Genomic DNA, 18,150 nt, shown 5'->3' on the forward strand with positions numbered 1-18,150 from the left:
GCCTGTTTAGCAATACGAATAAATAAAATAGGACCTGAAAGTGTCACTGAGACCCGATATTGGAATATAAATCTATTATTTAATAACAAAGAGAAGACACTTTCTACACTGATATTATTTGTGTATACAGATGGTTTTTCCAAGAAGAAAAAAATTACCTCATGTATCAGGAAAGTGTGATGCAAAAACTTTTTTTAAATAACCAATGCTAATACAATTACTGTATTTTCCTCTTTTCCTGGGATTAAGCAATATGTTTATGAACAGTAAATATGCAATGCTGAACTACAAACATGCCGAGTCTGTTGTCTTCTTTGATGAGTAACAACACGGGTAGTTTCTGCTGAGAAATTTTTTTTTGTTGTTGTTTTTTTTGACAAATGCATGCCATGACAACTCATTTAGTTTCATTACTTGTTTATTCAAACAAATTAAAATCACCTTTTCTTTAAGAAAAATAGATAGGGCATCATCGTTACCTTTACAAACCAAAACTATTGACATTTGTACATATAAATAAGCAGGTTGAAGTGCACAGCTGCATAAAAACATGACATCAAAAAAGTTAAACAGATCTGAAAGGTTTGTACAGAACGGCCCATGTGGAATATCCTACACAGAGAATTTAATACACAACCGTTAAGTTCAAATCAAAAAAACTCAACGCGTTCCTTCCTACAGTCTCAACATGGAGATTCTGTCTTGGCACTAATCGACACCTCGTCTGCTGGACAGCGTAAAGGCTGATTTACATGATTTCAAACATTTTAATGAGCGTTATCAGACATCACCAGGGGACTAATCATGAAGGCAAACCCGACCCTGACGACCCTGAACTGCAGATTGCAGCCCCGACACACTGCTGAAGAGATCTCCTCTAAAAGCTTCAAAACAAACTACTGTTACTTTATTATTACTGCCCAGCAAAATAATGACAAATATAGGTTCTATTTCTTTTCTGAGTGGTGGACTGTTCATTTGGAAGACTAAATGTGGTTTTAAGACGATGGAGAAACTCACATTGCTTCAATCACAATGTGTTCTGATGGTATACTGTGAAAAGAAGAATTACAACGTCCATAATTATTACACATCTTAGGAATCAGGGACTATTTGCCTGAGACCTGTGGAGTCTGAAAAGGAGCACCCAGGTGAACACAAACCTGATCGAATCACAGCGCTGATTTAAAAACCAGGATTAGTCATGATCAATAGGACAGAACTGTTCAGTTTCTCGACAGGTAACCGGTTTCTCTCAGTAAAACACCAGACATCGCCGACACCTCAAAGCAAGCCTGGGGTTTTCAGTGTTTAGTTTGCATCTGGCCCTGACTCAGGGACAGTGCAATCGTTATCCTACTGAAGTATTTTTAATGCTATTAGTAAAGTGACTTAAAGCAGGGACTGCAGGGGTGTTGGAGCTATGAAGAAGTCATCTTTAACAGTAAAAGGTCATGGAGAAATAAAATTTGACATCTCATAATTATATGTCAAATACAGCACAACAAAAATGTTGTGTACAGAAGTTGCTTCTGGTTATTTTTAATTCAAACTAACTTTTAGAATTTTATCACTGATAAATGCTTTTGGGGCGTCGTTTACAACTAACTGGCATCAAAATTATTGCTTCAACGGCCTGGAGCTGGCTCTGAACGACGCGTGGCTACAGTCATGTTCAGTATGACGGTTTATCATCGACACCAGAAACCGATTCACCAATCTCCCCAAACACATACAGGATAACGAAGCACCACGGCAGAGTTGTACAGGCTCTTTGGAAAGAAAGAAAAAAAAAAATCACTTTTTTTTTGGCCACAGCCCAAACACAGAACTGCAATCTGAAAATCTCCAAACACGATCAAGAGCTCTTTTGACTTTTTTCCTTGTAAATCATGAACTGACTGGTCATTTCATCTGTAACTTAGACTGCGAACGCAATAACACTGTGTGACGTTTGACAACCTGAATAACGGTGGGATGACGGAGAATAAATGCTCACTCTGCCTTAACGAGTCGTCTGACTTGACCAACGTCGTTGCTGAAACATTTCGCCAACTGCAAAATCTTCCTGTTCTTCAGAATGAAGGCGTCCACCGGACATGCCAGCTGGTGCCTTCTGCACGCAGGAGACTTGCAGGGAGGTGTGGGCTCTGTGTTGAAGCGCTCTCACGCCGGGACAGAGGTTCAGAGCTGATACCGAGCAGAGGGCAGACCCAGAAACGCCGGCCGGAGGACAGGAGCTGTTCCAGCTGAAGCTCCGCCGTGAACACTATTAGCCTTGGGAGTGAAAGAGGAAAGAGGAAAGCGGTGGTTGAGAGTTGGGAATGTTTAGTCAACATTTCATTCCGAGTGTTAAACACACTTACTTTCATCATCTGAATCGAAGCCAAAGAATGATGAACATTTGTTTTGGGACTGATGCTTCTGTAGTTCCTCCGAGCTGCTGAACGAGTCGAGGCATTTCTCGCAGCGCTGTCTGACCTTCTTCTCCGGAGACTCCTCGGCCCCCTGCGGCGGCTGCACTGGATCCGGCTCTTTCTTTTTCCTCTGACTCCAGGAAAGGTATTTCTTGGGAGGAGGCTCGTCGTCGGTCCTCCTCTTGCGCATCGAGAGCAGGGACTCGTCCAGGTACGTGGAGGGCGGCGGCCTGGTGAACGGGGCTTTGACGAAAGTGGCGTAGGAGGGATCCTCGGGCTTGAAGGACTTGTGCTCGGTTATGTGCGGCTCTGCAATGTTCTGCGAAATTCCCTCAGCCAGAGTGGACAAGTCCTCCAGATCACGGATGTTTATTGGGTCCAGCTCGGGAGTTTTCTTCCGGGCCTTCTTGGTTGGGGTGGTTGAAGAGGAGTGAGCCAGAGGCGCCGATACCGACTGATGCGGAACATTTGTTGTTACAGCCTCATGTCCGTTTATCGTGGTTTTGCTCGCGTGTGTGTTTTCATGATCGTCTGTTTTCTCCAAACAGTTATCAGGCTGAAAAGGAATCGGACTGCGCTCCTGGGCACTTATCTCAGAGTCCTGTCTTTCAGTTTTGACAGCTTCACTATAATATTCCATATCAGAGGGTTCCGTTTTAATGGCAGGGCTCTCCGTTGGCCCTTTTTTATTCTGAAGCCATAACTGTTCAACCTTTACTCTCTGCTTCCAGGGAGCTTCGTCACTCTGGCTGTTCTGCCTGGAGCCCACATCCAGCTCTTCTTTCTGGGGTGCTGGGATGTAGTGCCTCCACTCGTGGTCGTGCAGACACTGGAGGCTTGCGAAAATCTTCCCACAATCCGCAAACGTACACCGAGGTCTGAAAGGCTGGTGGGTGACGGCGTGGTCCTTCAGTTCCTGCTGCGAGGCGAACCGCTGTTCACACCCCAGGTGGTAGCAGAAGTGCTGAAGAGGGGCGTTGTGGAGCTTCATGTGGTCTTTATAATGCTGGAGAAACTGGATCTGCCTGGTGGAGAAAACAAACACGGAGTCAATACAGATCCTGGGAGCGTCCGGAGCAGGACAGCAGCGATAAAAAACAGGAAAACAGGGCGAACTGTACTTCGTACCTGTAGCAGAGCGTGCACTTGTGCTTGGCCCAAACAAAAGTTTTCTCCAACACCTTGTCCTCATCTATATGACATTTGATGGCATGCTTGGTCAGCGTGGAGCTGATCCTCAGAAAGACTCGATCACAGGAATCCGAGGGGCACAGGTGGTACGTGACGTCCAAATCGTAGCCGTTCTTCCTTGTGGGCAAAGAATTCTCTTCTCCGTCTTCTTCATGTTCTTCTTCCTCCTCCTTCACGACAGTTGGCGCTCTCACGATCACCAAACCGTCTGCGATGACGACTTGCTCGTCCGTGAAGTCGATGTTTCTGAATAGATTTGTGTCGGGGTTTTTACACTTCTTGTGAAGCACAGATGTCTTTTTGATGAGGGTGCGGAGGTTCCTAATGATTCGCTCTTCCCTCTTGAGGCTGGACACTTTAACCTTAATCACGGGTTTCTGTTCCTCCTCCACGCTGGGCGTGTGATTTTTCACAGTGCACGTGGTTCCGTTGGCGGCCGGCTTCTCCTCGCTGCACGGCTTCTCGTCGGGAGGCTTCTCTTTGCTCATTGCCTCGATGTGCTCCAGGACATGCTTCTTGGCTACGAGCGGCTGCTGGAAACGTTTTCCACAGAGGATGCATTTTAGTCTTCGGCTTTTCAGGTGTGAGAGAACGTGTCTCAAGACATTCAAGCCTTTATAGTCTTTCTGGCAGAAGTTGCAGTGATAGGTTATGTGGGCATATTGTTGAGTACGCAGCACTCTGTCCCTCCACGATTTCTTGACCTGGACCTGAATCTAAAAAAAGAAATGGAGTCAGTCCTGTGAGTTCAACAAAAAGCGAAAGCAGAGCATGAAGTACACGACACAACATGTGAAGTAATTACAGATTTAAACAGAGATAGAACAAAAAAGATTGCTGACCTCGGTCTCTGAAACTTTGGTTTCCACCTCTGGCTGGGGCTCCTCCTCTGTGCTTCCGTTCAGCTCATCGGGCTCTGGGGACTCTGGAGGATTCTCGCTTTCAGGTGTTTTTGATTTGACGGAGTAAGTGTGCAACAGCTCTACTGGACAATCCAGCAACTCCAGAGGTGGGCCGTCAAGCTCGGGACTAGCTTCAACAGCAGCTTCCAGCTCTGTGGAAAGGTTTTCAGGTTTGCATGCTGATGCCGTTTGGGATTCCTGATCACTGATGTTGGTGCTGCAGAGAGATTCGGTATATTCCTCATTTCCCTTCTCATCGACTTCCAGCTTGTCCTCTGCAGCCTCGACGTTCACGGAATCCTCTGGATGAGGGCCGTGCTCTGTGTCTTCTGAGTCACCTGTCTTTTGCAAATCCCACTCCTCCACAGGAAGAGGGATTTCATTATCAGGATAGGAGAGGTCCAGTCTCGATAAAGGTTTCCGTCCTCGTTTTTTCCCTTTGACCACAACGATTTTCTCTCTGAAGGTCTGTACCTGCTCGAGCCTCGGGACACCCTGCAACCACCTCTTTCGACCTTTCCTTTTCAAAATTTGGCTTTTCACACATCTGGACAAGTATTCTCTTTTGCGGCTAAGAGGGAGTGTTACAGATGGAGAGTTCTCTGTGTTGGAGTGGTTCCGTCTGAGAGAGTATATGGGCTTATTACTCAGAGGAGTGGATTTGAAGTTGTACGAGATCTCTGGATCGTCACCCTGCTCAATATCCTCATCATACAAAGGCCGCCGTTTTCTCTTTCGCAGCCTGCTCCGCCAATTCCTTCTCCTCAGAGGAGCGTTATTAGTCGATGAAACACACTTCGTCTCAGCCTCTTGGTTCGTTTCCACTTGAGGAGGGTTTTGGGGCGCGCTCGCCTCTTCTGTGTGGTTGTGCGAAGTGTCATGGGTGCAGGAGGAATTCACAGAGCTGTTCGTTACAAGCTCCTCGTTGTATTCCTTCTCCTCTTCCTCCTTCATCTCGTTGAGAACAGCAGCCTTCATGACTTGGTCGTTTATCAGCTCTAAGCAATGATTCCGCAGGGTCAGGAGGTTCCAAAACTCCGGGTCGAAACACAAGCGCTCTTTGAGCATCTGTAAAACATGAAGGAAAAAAAATGAGCAACGCCTTGTGACGCAATCACGTCAAAAATGCACGCAACGAATCTCTCTTCAGCCGCACCGACCTGCAGAATGTGGAAGCGAACGCTGGTCCGCACGGAGTCGTTGTGGGGATGCGGCTCCTGGTCTGGGTGCATGTAGAGCGAGCAGACAGTCCGGTACGCCTCCAGGCTTCGCTCCTGGCAGAAGACAAGCAGGGCGCACGCTCGGCAGATCTCCAGGTCATGAGGCAGCAGGAAGGCGATGGTCTTGTAGACCAGCGACTGGGTGACGGCGTCGGCCTGCATCTCACAGAGCTGCAAGGCTCTGGCACAAAGCTCGACGCAGACTTGGACTCCTTCACTCCCCAGCTAGCAGAAGAAAAAAAAAAAAAGAAAATATGAGATCCAGGAAAGATGGCAAAAACTGTTAGGTTAAACAAGGTTTTATCTTTTTTTTCCTGACAGATAGATCACAACGCTTTTCTCTATAGTGACACCATCTGGTGTGACGTGTTGACATTTAAAATGAAATGTGTGTGAACACATCTGCAAGGATGAATTTGATACAGACTGAAGAAGATGGTAAAGCTTGTAGCATTGCACAGTTTTGGTACAGAGTTTTACTGAAAGTGCATTTTTAAGTTTGTAAAGGTTACGTGTGTAAACAAAGAGCTCATTTCTGTTGAGGTAATGTCACTCAAAACATCAATTATCAATAAAAAGACGAGTGGAGGTCGAGTGAGGTCAGATTTTGATAAGAATTTTGTTTCCTTCTGAAGAAACTCCTTTGAATAAATTGTAAACAAAATGAAGAGGAGTCGTTTTTTTTATGGAGGGGCTAACTGCAGCATCAAGAAACTAATTCAAAAAGATCACAGCACAACATTATCATGGACTGCATTCCAAGTGAATATACCACATGCATGCTTCATTCCAAAATATCTGTTTTCTATAAGATCTGGAACCCTCAGTTGAAGTATAACGAGCCCACGCTGTCATCTTCTTTGCGACGTTTATTCCCCCTGAACAGTAGAGCCCATCTATCTGACTTTGTTTTAGATGCTCACTGGCCTTGGTATGTTTGTATGCTTTGTTGTGGCTACCACCTTGTTACTGCCTTGTTATGTTGTGGGATACTGAAGGGGAGAAGGCAGGATGGTGAATGTGAATATGCCCGCTGTATTTATTATTAATTTCTTTATTTGTCACATGCCCACACTCTGTGGTTTTTTTTTTTTTCTTCTTTTCTTCTATGTGTCGTGTCTGAGCGGTTCTGTAAGCTCATTTTGTGAAGATGTCAATAAAAATGTATCATTTAAAAAAAAAAGCTAATTTAACATCTCTTTCAGTCTTGAAGTCTGAAACTGTAGCTTGTTATTACAACAGTAAAATAAATTGTTAAGGTCATGTTTATGATCTTGTAATTTCCCTGAGGCGTGCAAAATAGAAAAAGAAAATGCTGTGGTGGGTTTCACACCTCTGAAGTGACCAGCTTGATGAAGGGAAAGATGGCTCTGACGTTGGTGGCAGAAGAAGCGAGCTGCAAGCATTCGGCCAGGAAGCCTTCTCTAGAAGGATGAGCCCGAAGGTGTAACCTGCTCCAGATAAACACCAGGTCCCTGCAAGACGTCAAACACACAGAGCTCAAGTCTGAATTAAGAAGAAACTATTAAAAATAAAACGCGAGGACAAATTAAAAACAAATCAAAATTCAACAATGGATCCTCTCATTACAATATGCATAAATATTTTATTGATAATCAAAGAATATCTTCCAGCCATTAAGCATTAAACAATGTATTGTAGGCAGAGTTTAGTCCAGCTGAATCAAAGGTCACACTCACCAGATGTAATACATGTCCCCGTTGTGGAGTTGCTGTGTGAGGAAAGTTTTACACAACGACAACAAGAGCTCATCTTTCTCAACGCTCTCTGTGTTGCAGATGATCTCCACTGCATCACGTCCATCTATCTCTGCCATCTGAGGACGGTCAAAAAGACATGGAAACATTTGTTCACACAGACAGCTCCACTGTCTGTCTGTTTGAACCTTGAACCCAGAAAAGTTTAAGAACATTTATTTCAGTTTCTTTTCCCCAAGTTAGTGGATTTGTGTATCATAGCTCATGTTAGAAATCAAATGTGCTCGGGAAGGCCTTTATCTCCTACCTCTTTGTGGAGGTTTTCATACAGAGAAGCCTTGTAGAGGCAGGTCAGGTAGGCTTGGTGGAAGTACAGATGCTTTCCGGTCTCCCGACTTTCCAGGCAGCTTTTTGCGAGAGCCATGGCCTCCTGCATTCGTTCACAGGCCTGCAGATATCGAACCCTCAGCTCGAAGAACACGGTCAACTCTGAGCTCAGGTAGTCTTCAACTGCAAAGGAAAGCGCTGCATGCGTTAATGGAACTCGCATTCGCTGTGTTTCCATGCAGACATGAGCAAGGTATTAAAAATGGCACAAAACTCAACGCGGCAAACCAAAGCAGCGAGTGAATCATTTTTCACCTTGACATGAGGAGCTACAACGGAAGGATCTATTCACATTAAATCGATTACAGACGCTCACTTTTCCCTTCTGTCAAAGTAACAATACAATGAATGAAAGCTGGTGCAACACCTGTCACAAGCAAGGATGAACGCTGTGCTCTCTCCACTTCGTTTTTATCTGTACCTTCAGGATTGGAACACTCTCCTTGTAAATACAGTATTCTCTGTAAGTATGATTCTGAACTCACTCTCAGTTGGAGACAGTTTTGCCTCTTTCAGGATTCCTTGAAGCACTGGATTCTCCCATGGACCTCCAGCTTTGATAATCTGCTTCACATGCTGGAGGTAGATGTTTCTGTGCCTCAGAAGTCGAATGTGACACTCCTGCAAACAAGTTCATTCAAAATCCTCAATCACATTGACTCTTAAAGGTAGCAAGAACCATCCGTTCAAATAAAAAGGAAACACTAAAGAACCCAATCACATAATAGTGTTACAGTTTTTTCCAGACATCATTTGGTAGCTTAGTTCAGGCATCATCAACACAGTGACTGCATCAACACACAAAATATAAGTTATATTTAATCATGTAACAATTTTTGACTCAAGAACATATGTATACAAGTAAATGTAAAAATTGGAATACAGAAATGAGAAAACAAATACTAATGGATGTATGAACTCTGCACAGGCAATTAAAGTTTTTAACAAGAAGTTCTGGAAACAACTTCAAATATCTCAAGCTTTAAAAGGCTGAGGAATTCTGCTTCAGTTTGCTAATGTTTTGTACAACACCTCGATTTCAGAGAAGTGCATAAAGCTTAATCGTGCGTCACTTTTTTCTGACCTGGAAAGAATCGAGGATGTTTTTCAAAGGCTCCTCCACAAACTCCTCTTTGCTGAAAAACAGCATCAGTTCAAAAAAACTCCTGAAAGAAAAAGAGAGATCATTCGTCAGGTGTTAGAACAGATCATTAAGCTCACTGAGGATTTTAAACTTCTTTCAAATATAAAACATTGATGTTAAAAAGGAAATAATAGCCTCATTGCTGTGTTGCTACGCCGAAGCAAATATTAAAAGAAAAAGGTGAATTAAGTGAATTTCTAGTAGAGAGAGCAAATGAACAGCAAAGTTAGTGGAGAGAGCTGAATAATGAGCTCTATGCTTTCCAAACTAGCAACAAATCCAATGTCACAGCAGCGGTCTCCTCAATTTTATTCACTGCTTACCAAGAAGAAGCGGCTATGAGAATTGCTCAAAGCCCAATACCTCGTTCTATATTATCTGATTTACTCAGAGCTTAAATGAAGAAAATCAAAGTTGTACATTTTCAAAAAGACAATCAAGTAAGAAGATGTTCATGCAAGCCTCAGCACTACTTAATCAAAACAATCCTAAAGTTACAAGTAGCTATCAAGATGAATTTCATTCATGTCACGACAATTGTGGGAGCAGCTGAGACGATGAATGAAATGACAGGATATCTATCAGTCAGTATAAGTAATAGTGACCTTAGGGCAACAATCTACTCACAAGGCCATGCTGCTGAGAACGTAGTGGATGTGCTGACAGTCATCGGGGAAGGCAGCAGTGGCTTTGGTGAAGTTCAGGAGCGCAGCCCGCAGCACCTTGAGCTGAGGAAGAGGAACATGCCATTGCCCTGTGTACTCCTCCACCAACTGAGGAGGGAGATCATCACAAACATGTCAGAAAATCTGGGCGTTTTCTTGCCAGTCAACAAACCTCACAACACTGCCAATAAATAGTACAAATGCTCAGAAATTAATTTAAAGAAAATCTATGAAGTGATCAAATTAAAATGAGAATGTATTCACAGAATTTCACAACAATAAGAAAATCTTCGTAAATACAGTATAACCCTGCATTAACAACTATTGTGAAGAGCAAATGCGAATTTTAAAAACAAGCCAGTTGCACAATCATAAAAAAAGAATACAACAGAGCATGCAGAAGCAGCCTGTCTTCATATCATCTTTACACCGATTTAAACAACTAGCTTAGCTCGAGCAGCTAGCAATAGAGCTAAAACATGTTATTCAAAATGAACTGTTATTACATTGTACCACACAGCCAGGAGGGCAGCTCATAGCTGTCAGCGTGCTATGAACTAAACCTGCTGTGTTTCAGAGGGACTGTATCACCGTCGTTGCTCTGTAGCAGCATAAATAAAGACTGGAGTGTACAGGCTAACGTTAGCTGTCAATGCTAGCAACGTTAGCAATAAACAAACACCCCCTCAAGCAGGACGCTGGACAAAATGGGATTCACGTACTTCACAGAACGCGGAGCAGTACTCCTTGCTGTTCAGAGCCGCCTCGTTGCTGCAGTGTCTGATACACAGAGTGTCTAGAGCTAATTCAAGCCCGTCTGTTTCCAAATCACTCTCGTTGTCCGCCATACTGTCTGCTGGATCCAGCGCATAGCCACTGTTGCCAGAATTACGGGAGACCGGGGCATTATCCCCCGCTATAAAATCCCAATCTGGCAACCGCGGAATGACAGACAAAGCAGGTTTATTTTAGGAGCACCACTGAGGCACAAGGCTATTCACAGCGCTTTACAGGGAAGTAAAGGAAATATAGTACATCAAAACAATGCAATTAAGAAATGCATAAAAAGGACAGTAAATAAAGCAAAAACTTTATTGAAATAGCGGTAATAAAACAAGTTACACCCAATGTTTGTTGGAAAACCTGTGTAGATGATAGTGTTTAAAGGCCTGAAGTGAAAAAAGTGTGAAACCCTGAAAATTACAGTCTACAAGTAGAAGTCTGAGATGCATTTTTGATCATTCAAAGCTTTATAGATAAGAGGTAAGATTTTGAAATGGATTATTTGACACAGACAATTGCTGCAGACACTGAAGCTTATGTGTGATGTGCTCCATCGTCTTTGTGTTGTGAGGATTCTGGATGCAGCATTCTGGATGAGCTGCAACCTTTTTAACTGAGACCTGAGACACAATAATCCAGACCTGAGAGCCATGGGGCTGCAATACAGCTTTCGATGGGCTCAACATAATGCCATAAATGTTTTGCATCTGTGAATGAATGTTTTTACACAATTTCAGAGTCTGGACTATAGATAAAGTTCTGCCATGCTGTAAAAAAAATTAACAAAAAAAAATCTAATTTGTGAATGTGAACACCATCTTGGTGGACTGAGAACTAACTGAGCTGATGCTTTTTCATCATATATTCCATTGACAACGGGAAGACAAAAGAAAAAGGTCTGAAGCAGGTCAGTACAGCCGCGTTTCCTGAATTTCACTGCATATCAATCTGTGATGTTTAAACAGGATCTGATGTCGACGTCGTCTGACTGGGACCTTACTTTACCTGGAATCACCTCCTCTTCTCTTTCTGCCACTGACTGGCCGTGCAGAAATAAGTCAAGAAGTGCATGTCAGTAGTGTCTTTCACTGCATGCAAGAAACTTTCAATATTCAATAATTTTTCCTCTCTAATTCAGCAAATTGACAGGACAACAAAAACACGTTTGGGTGTGAGAACGGTCAGGACCAAACTGTTATCCATGGAATAGAATTGAATGTTCTTGCTTTTAATTTCATGTGGTTTTATACTGGGGACGCATAATATATACTGTGAATTCATCAACATGATATGAACATGCTCATTCAGATTTACATTTATATTAACTTTGCAAAGTGTTTACTGTATTTGTGGATTTGTAAAAAATAAAATAATTATGTACTCTGAAAGTCGATTGAATCTTGTTGTCTTCAGGCCACTGAAGAGGCGCACGTCCCGGTCATCAAACTGACCTTCGAATGGAGATGTGACCAGCAGAATATGTCAGTCACATTTGTGTCTGTTCATGCGATCGAGCCTCAGAAATGGTCAACCTGATGGATGAGGATGTGGTGAAAGGCTTGGATCCATGAGTATAGAGTTTGAATGGTGAGCATCGCAGTAAGAGGGACAGAGCCTGAAACACAAACTTGACTTGTACTTTTCTCATCTTTATTTTTTAACCAAAAATACGGTGACAAACTGGTTCACATTATATTTTTTTAGACTTTTTATATGACTCGACTATTTTTAGTGCTTCGTTTACTGTATTACCCAACAACCACAACAGACATTTCAGCTGCTTTTTCAACTTTCCTGTCTTTTAATGTTGGATTGACATTTTTAAATCTTTTATTTCTTTTTCTATCAAAATGTAAAGCCATTTGAGCACCACCTGAATGTGGCACACACATGAAATTGATTGTTATTAATATTAACCATTGTTTTTTCCTCCTTGTTCCACCAGGATCAGAACCTCCCGACACAAGAACAGTTTCTTCCCCTCTGCCACCGCTCTCATGAGCAAGGCCACCACCCCACTCCCACCCTCCCACACAGTAACCGACTACACACTACAGGCAATCTTCAGGCCCCGTAAACATTACTGTAAATACCTTTGACCTTTGTAATTTTGTAAATTATGTTAATTCTGTAAATCGTCACCATATTTATTGTTGTTGTTATTGCTAATGTGTTGTGTCTTAAGTCCTCCTATTTATATTTTATACTTGTGCCTTTTTAAATGTGTTCTTTCTTTTGTCTGTTTGCACCTCCACCAAAACAAATTCCTTGTATCGGCTACTGTATTTGGCAATAAACCCATTTCTGATTCTGACAAGAGGATGCATATTTCCTCTGTTTTGGTGTTTACTGGAAGTCTGGGTTGTATTGTGAGTCATTAGGAGAATCATTGCAGGATCATGAGTTCTGACTGTTTGGACAGTCACTGACGGCCAGCATAACTAAGCCTCTTAACCCATCTAAATTAAGCTATATAATGTGACTCATCCTGTCTGAATACCATCGAGGACCCCCCAGTCTCTATGTTTCATGTTTCTCCAGTCCAATGCAGCTGAATGGTCTCTACCCAGCGACAGAATCCACCACAGATCAGTATTGGAATACACAAGTGAATGAACTCTTCACGAGTCTTCTCTCTTCCTCTGCTGGCATAAAGTAGTAACTACATTAAGGTCAACCAATTGTTATTGGATTTATGTTATAAGCAAGAAAATGTAAATATCCTATATCAATAAAATTGTGCCAACATATCAATGGGCAAATCACATGAATAATTTCACGACACAATGATCAATAACTTTCAAGAGCCCTGGAATTTCAATTATAACTTTCACAATTGTAAATGGGAAATTGCTAGTAATCTTTAGTGAGTTCACATAACAATGAGGGAACACTGAACAGTGACATGAAAGAATATTCACAACTTGTTTTGAAATGTTCAGCAGAACTTTTATTGATGTTTGGGAAACTGAACTAGATTCAACACTGACATATTAAAAAAAAAAATCCTGAAATCTTCAAACCACCAAAGCCGAAAACCTTAAAATGTTCAAAACCATCACCACAGCCGAAAATCTGAAATGTTGAAAACCACCACCAAAAATCTGAAATGTTGAAAACCACCACCACTAAAGACAAAAATCTTAAAACTTTTAAAACCACCACCACAGATCATCACATTGTTGTGTGGAACGTGTCACGTTTAACCCTTCAGTACTCCTCCCCCTCTTCGTCCTCCTCTCCAATGCTGTCAGTGCCAACCTCTTCATAATCCTTCTCCAGGGCAGCCATATCCTCTCTGGCCTCGGAGAACTCTCCCTCTTCCATCCCCTCTCCGACATACCAGTGCACAAAGGCTCTCTTGGCGTACATGAGGTCAAACTTGTGGTCCAGTCGGGCCCAGGCCTCAGCGATGGCTGTGGTGTTGCTCAGCATGCACACAGCCCTCTGCACCTTGGCCAGGTCTCCTCCAGGAACCACAGTGGGAGGCTGGTAGTTGATGCCCACCTTGAAGCCTGTGGGGCACCAGTCCACAAACTGGATGGTGCGTCTGGTCTTGATGGAGGCGATGGCGGCGTTGACATCTTTGGGCACCACATCACCACGATATAGCAGACAGCAGGCCATGTATTTACCATGACGTGGATCGCACTTCACCATCTGGTTGGCTGGCTCGAAGCAGGCATTGGTGATCTCTGCAACAGACAGCTGCTCATGGTAGGCTTTCTCAGCAGAGATGACCGGAGCATAGGTGGCCAGAGGGAAGTGGATACGGGGATATGGCACCAAGTTGGTTTGGAACTCGGTCAGGTCGACATTCAGAGCTCCATCAAAGCGGAGGGAGGCTGTGATGGAGGACACCATCTGGCCAATGAGCCTGTTTAGGTTGGTGTAGGTTGGTCTCTCGATGTCCAGGTTCCGGCGGCAGATATCGTAGATGGCCTCGTTGTCCACCATGAAGGCACAGTCAGAGTGCTCCAAGGTGGTATGAGTGGTCAGGATGGAGTTGTAGGGCTCAACCACTGCTGTGGAAACCTGGGGTGCCGGGTAGACGGCAAACTCAAGCTTAGATTTCTTCCCATAATCAGCAGAGAGTCTCTCCATCAGTAGGGAGGTGAAACCAGAGCCAGTTCCTCCACCGAAGGAGTGGAAGATCAGGAAGCCCTGAAGGCCAGTGCATTGGTCAGCCTGTAAAACAAACCATTATTTAACACTGTGTTCACAGCCTTGAAAATGCAATTTAAAGTGGTCGAGATGTCATTTGTGACACTTGTTCAGCAAATCAAGGACGCCAAACTCACCAATTTACGGGTTCTGTCCAGAACCAGATCGATGAACTCCTTGCCGATGGTGTAGTGGCCACGGGCGTAGTTGTTAGCAGCGTCCTCTTTTCCTGTGATCAGCTGCTCGGGGTGGAACAGCTGACGGTAGGTTCCTGTGCGCACTTCATCTGTAAAATGCAATATTCAGGAAACATTAGGAATGCCAAAAACCTACACAAGCAATAAGTGGAATAGTGTCCATATACATATGCAAGACCATATGCTTTAAAAAAATACCAGAATTTTTTACAAGCTCAGGTGGACATGGTAAAAAGAAAATATGAAATGATCCCCAAATTAGTGTAAGACTGATCAGGACGCATCCAAGATAGGGCATCCAATATTACAGATGACTCACCAATAACAGTGGGCTCCAGGTCAACAAAGATTGCCCTGGGAACATGCTTTCCTGCTCCAGTCTCACTGAAGAAGGTATTGAAGGAGTCATCGCCTCCCCCAATAGTCTTGTCTGAGGGCATCTGTCCGTCTGGCTGGATCCCATGCTCCAGGCAGTACAGCTCCCAGCATGCATTGCCCATCTGGGCTCCGGCTTGGCCAACATGCACAGAAATACACTCACGCTGGGAGAGAAAAAAAAAAAAATACAGTTATGTCAATGAGAGCAATGACTACTAGGGGTGTCAACATCTACACATTCACACAGATATTAAATCATAACTGTTTAGAAAAATCAATAACCGTGTGCACATCACTTTCCTCCTCCTCCTCGTTCTTTTTTCACCAATATCTAATATTTTTTAGAGCGATGATGTTACCTGAAAGCTTCAGATAATAACATGAACCAACCAAATGTTCCCCCTTGTGTAGTTATCCACATACATAACAGATACATGGGGAGCATGTCAACAATGATAAAAAAAAAAAAAAAAAAACACAGCCACAGTCCGTGTTGCGTTCGAGTTGACTCAGGGAAGCTATGGCAGCTGGCAACAAGCGGAGCGCTCTGTGGCAGCTTTTCTAACTGGAACTACTGTTGGGTGTAGGCTGTGTCAGACAAAGTTGGTTTATAACAGTAGTAAGGGACCTACAAGAGATCAGCTGCCATGGGAACGCCTTAACAAGCTGGAGGGAGCGCATCGATGCTAACGCTAGCTAGCGAGCTACTGCTAGCGGTTCACAAGCCAGCATGAGGGATTTTATATGCAACAAATCAAAGAAATGTGACAAGACACAGACACGTCGTGAACGTATCATCAACTTAATGGCTGAAATGGTGGCCCTCTGGTCTAATAACTAGAGAAACGTCTTCGATTTAATGGGATTATGAATCACCATATTTCAATGTAGACAGAGCTCTCTAGTGGTCATATAGCGCAACTGCAATAGAAAAAATAAATCGATGACGTCACGTGTCGTCGGTTACACGGTTAGAAATCCCGGTGTGCAGAAAAAATTTTAAACGTTGACACCCTTAATGACTACTTTCATACATATTAAAAACAGTGAAGAAGAAATGCTTGGCCTGAAGAAAATAGATAACTAGATGATCAACTTTTCAACTTCAACATTTTATTTCAAATAGTTGGACATGAAGGAAGTTTGAAATCCACAAAGCTGTCTCAACTGAACTGCCGGTTGACCGAAATTGCTCCGGAGAGAAAAGACTAACTTGTCTCCCTGATATGAAAGTATGCCAGCACCATCACCTCTCTGCATTCTCAAAGGGACAGCCCTCAAAAGTTTTACCACATAAACTCACCTCAAGATTACAACCGCTGTAGTAACGTTCAACTCTGCCTACAGTAAAAGCGTTAAATACGGCCTGATAACGAATATTTAATATATCTTTTACCAAAGAGCAGAGGTACAGGAAGCCTGAAAAGACGCGCTCATTTCGAAGTTTTATCAACCCTCCCTACTCACCATTTTGTCTATTTGTCCTTCGAGCAATGTACAGCATTCAGAGACAAGGCAGAAGTGAGGCGGAGAGGACGTGACCGGCCTTATATACCAGAGGACTTGGCGGGCGCAGCTGGGCGCGAGAGAGGGACCGTTAAAAAAAAGAGGGAGAGAGAGAGAGAGAGAGAGAGAGAGAGAGAGAGAGAGAGAGAGAGAGAGAGAGAGAGAGAGAGAGAGAGAGAGAGAGAGAGAGAGAGAGAGAGAGAGAGATATGGGTCGATACGATGTTCTCTCAAAGGGACATTTGCCCGGCTTTAAAAGGAGGGAAATTACAGCAGCTCTTAAAGATGGGGGTAGTATTCCTTTTTCATATGATTCATTAAACACCTCTAAGAGATGAGGCAATAGTTTACCAGCTAATGTTTTATACAATTCGATGGGCAGCCCATCAGGCCCAGGTGCCTTACCACTGCTCAAACCTTTCATTGCTTCAAATAGTTCCTCAATACTCAAACCCTTATCTAGACCGACTTTTGCATTTTCAGTTAGTGTTGGAAAATATAATTTATTGAGAAAGTCCTTTTGTTTTTTTGAGGTGTTTGGTGAGCTGTATTCAAATTTGTATAAGTCCTCATAAAACTCTTTAAAAGCAGAGTTTTTTTCAGATGGATCAATTAGGAATTTTCCATTTTGTAGCTTAATTGTGTGAATGCTGAAGGCATTCACACCTTTGTTTTCCAATTCTTTAATTGTGTGAATGCTGAAGGCATTCACACCTTTATTTTCCTGTTTCTTTATTATTGTGTGAATGCTGAAGGCATTCACACCTTTATTTTCCTGTTTCTTTATTATTCTTCTTCTGACTTCTTCCCCCGTTTTTTGACGTTTAACTCCTCCTACAGTTTTTGGCCTATTTGAACCATTCAAATATCAAATTGTGCAGCTTTTTAAGGACATTATTGCTATGTTCTAGCTTTTTAAAATCTTTTAAACTTTTTGAAATATTTCAACTTTTGTGCAACTTTTTGCCCCATGTTAACGGATGGAGATTTTTTCAAACTTTGAAACCTTATAACTTCTTCAAATCTTAACCGATTTTAACCATTCAACTTTTAAAATGTTCAACTTTTTAAACCCTTTCTTCAACCTTTTTAAACTTTTTCAACTTTCTTCAACTTTTTGAAATATTTCAACTTTTTAAAATTATTTTTAACATTGAAGTGGATGGGAAAACCCTTCAACTGACCTTTCAACTCCTTCAACTTTGAACCCTTACTACTTTGTCATACTTTCACATAGACAAGTCATTTCTCTTTTAAAACGTAGGCATTTTTGTCCTCTATTCACGTATGTAACATCATTTCCAGATCTTCTACCAAATTTAAACTGTGAGCCTTCAAGTACGGAGAGAATTTCAGTCGCCTTTGGAGTTTACAATGGGTGTGTATTGGAAAAGCTAGAGTGGGAGAATCAAATTTAGAGTGCGAGAGGCTCTGAATTTTAACCAAAAAAAAAATGATTTTCTCGTCCTCCTGGCCACA

At 42.7% G+C, this 18,150-nt stretch overlaps 2 protein-coding genes across 3 annotated transcripts; both read right to left on the minus strand.

Annotated features, from left to right (window-relative positions):
* Positions 1-406: 406 nt before the first annotated feature.
* On the minus strand, positions 407-10,499 carry LOC115402792 (uncharacterized). Of its 2 annotated transcripts, none has more exons than XM_030111346.1 (12): positions 10,367-10,499; positions 9,603-9,752; positions 8,920-8,998; positions 8,321-8,456; positions 7,756-7,958; positions 7,431-7,567; positions 7,064-7,205; positions 5,671-5,955; positions 4,451-5,578; positions 3,546-4,324; positions 2,367-3,442; positions 407-2,277 (listed from the first exon to the last, which is right to left on the minus strand). In XM_030111346.1, the coding sequence occupies exons 2-12, from the start codon at positions 9,647-9,649 to the stop codon at positions 2,273-2,275; spliced, it is 4,017 nt and encodes a 1,338-aa protein (XP_029967206.1). In that variant the 5' UTR covers positions 9,650-9,752; positions 10,367-10,499; the 3' UTR covers positions 407-2,272. The 2 variants fall into 2 exon arrangements, with proteins under 2 accessions (XP_029967206.1, XP_029967205.1); XM_030111345.1 differs by having other exon boundaries at positions 8,920-9,001; positions 9,607-9,752; positions 10,367-10,498.
* A 3,129-nt stretch (positions 10,500-13,628) lies between these two features.
* LOC115402793 (tubulin alpha chain-like) lies at positions 13,629-16,640 on the minus strand. Its single transcript, XM_030111348.1, has 4 exons — positions 16,634-16,640; positions 15,108-15,330; positions 14,729-14,877; positions 13,629-14,615 (listed from the first exon to the last, which is right to left on the minus strand). The coding sequence occupies exons 1-4, from the start codon at positions 16,634-16,636 to the stop codon at positions 13,638-13,640; spliced, it is 1,353 nt and encodes a 450-aa protein (XP_029967208.1). The 5' UTR covers positions 16,637-16,640; the 3' UTR covers positions 13,629-13,637.
* Positions 16,641-18,150: the final 1,510 nt, after the last annotated feature.

The sequence above is a fragment of the Salarias fasciatus genome, chromosome 16 (genome assembly GCF_902148845.1).
Source record: "Salarias fasciatus chromosome 16, fSalaFa1.1, whole genome shotgun sequence".
NCBI lineage: Eukaryota > Metazoa > Chordata > Actinopteri > Blenniiformes > Blenniidae > Salarias > Salarias fasciatus.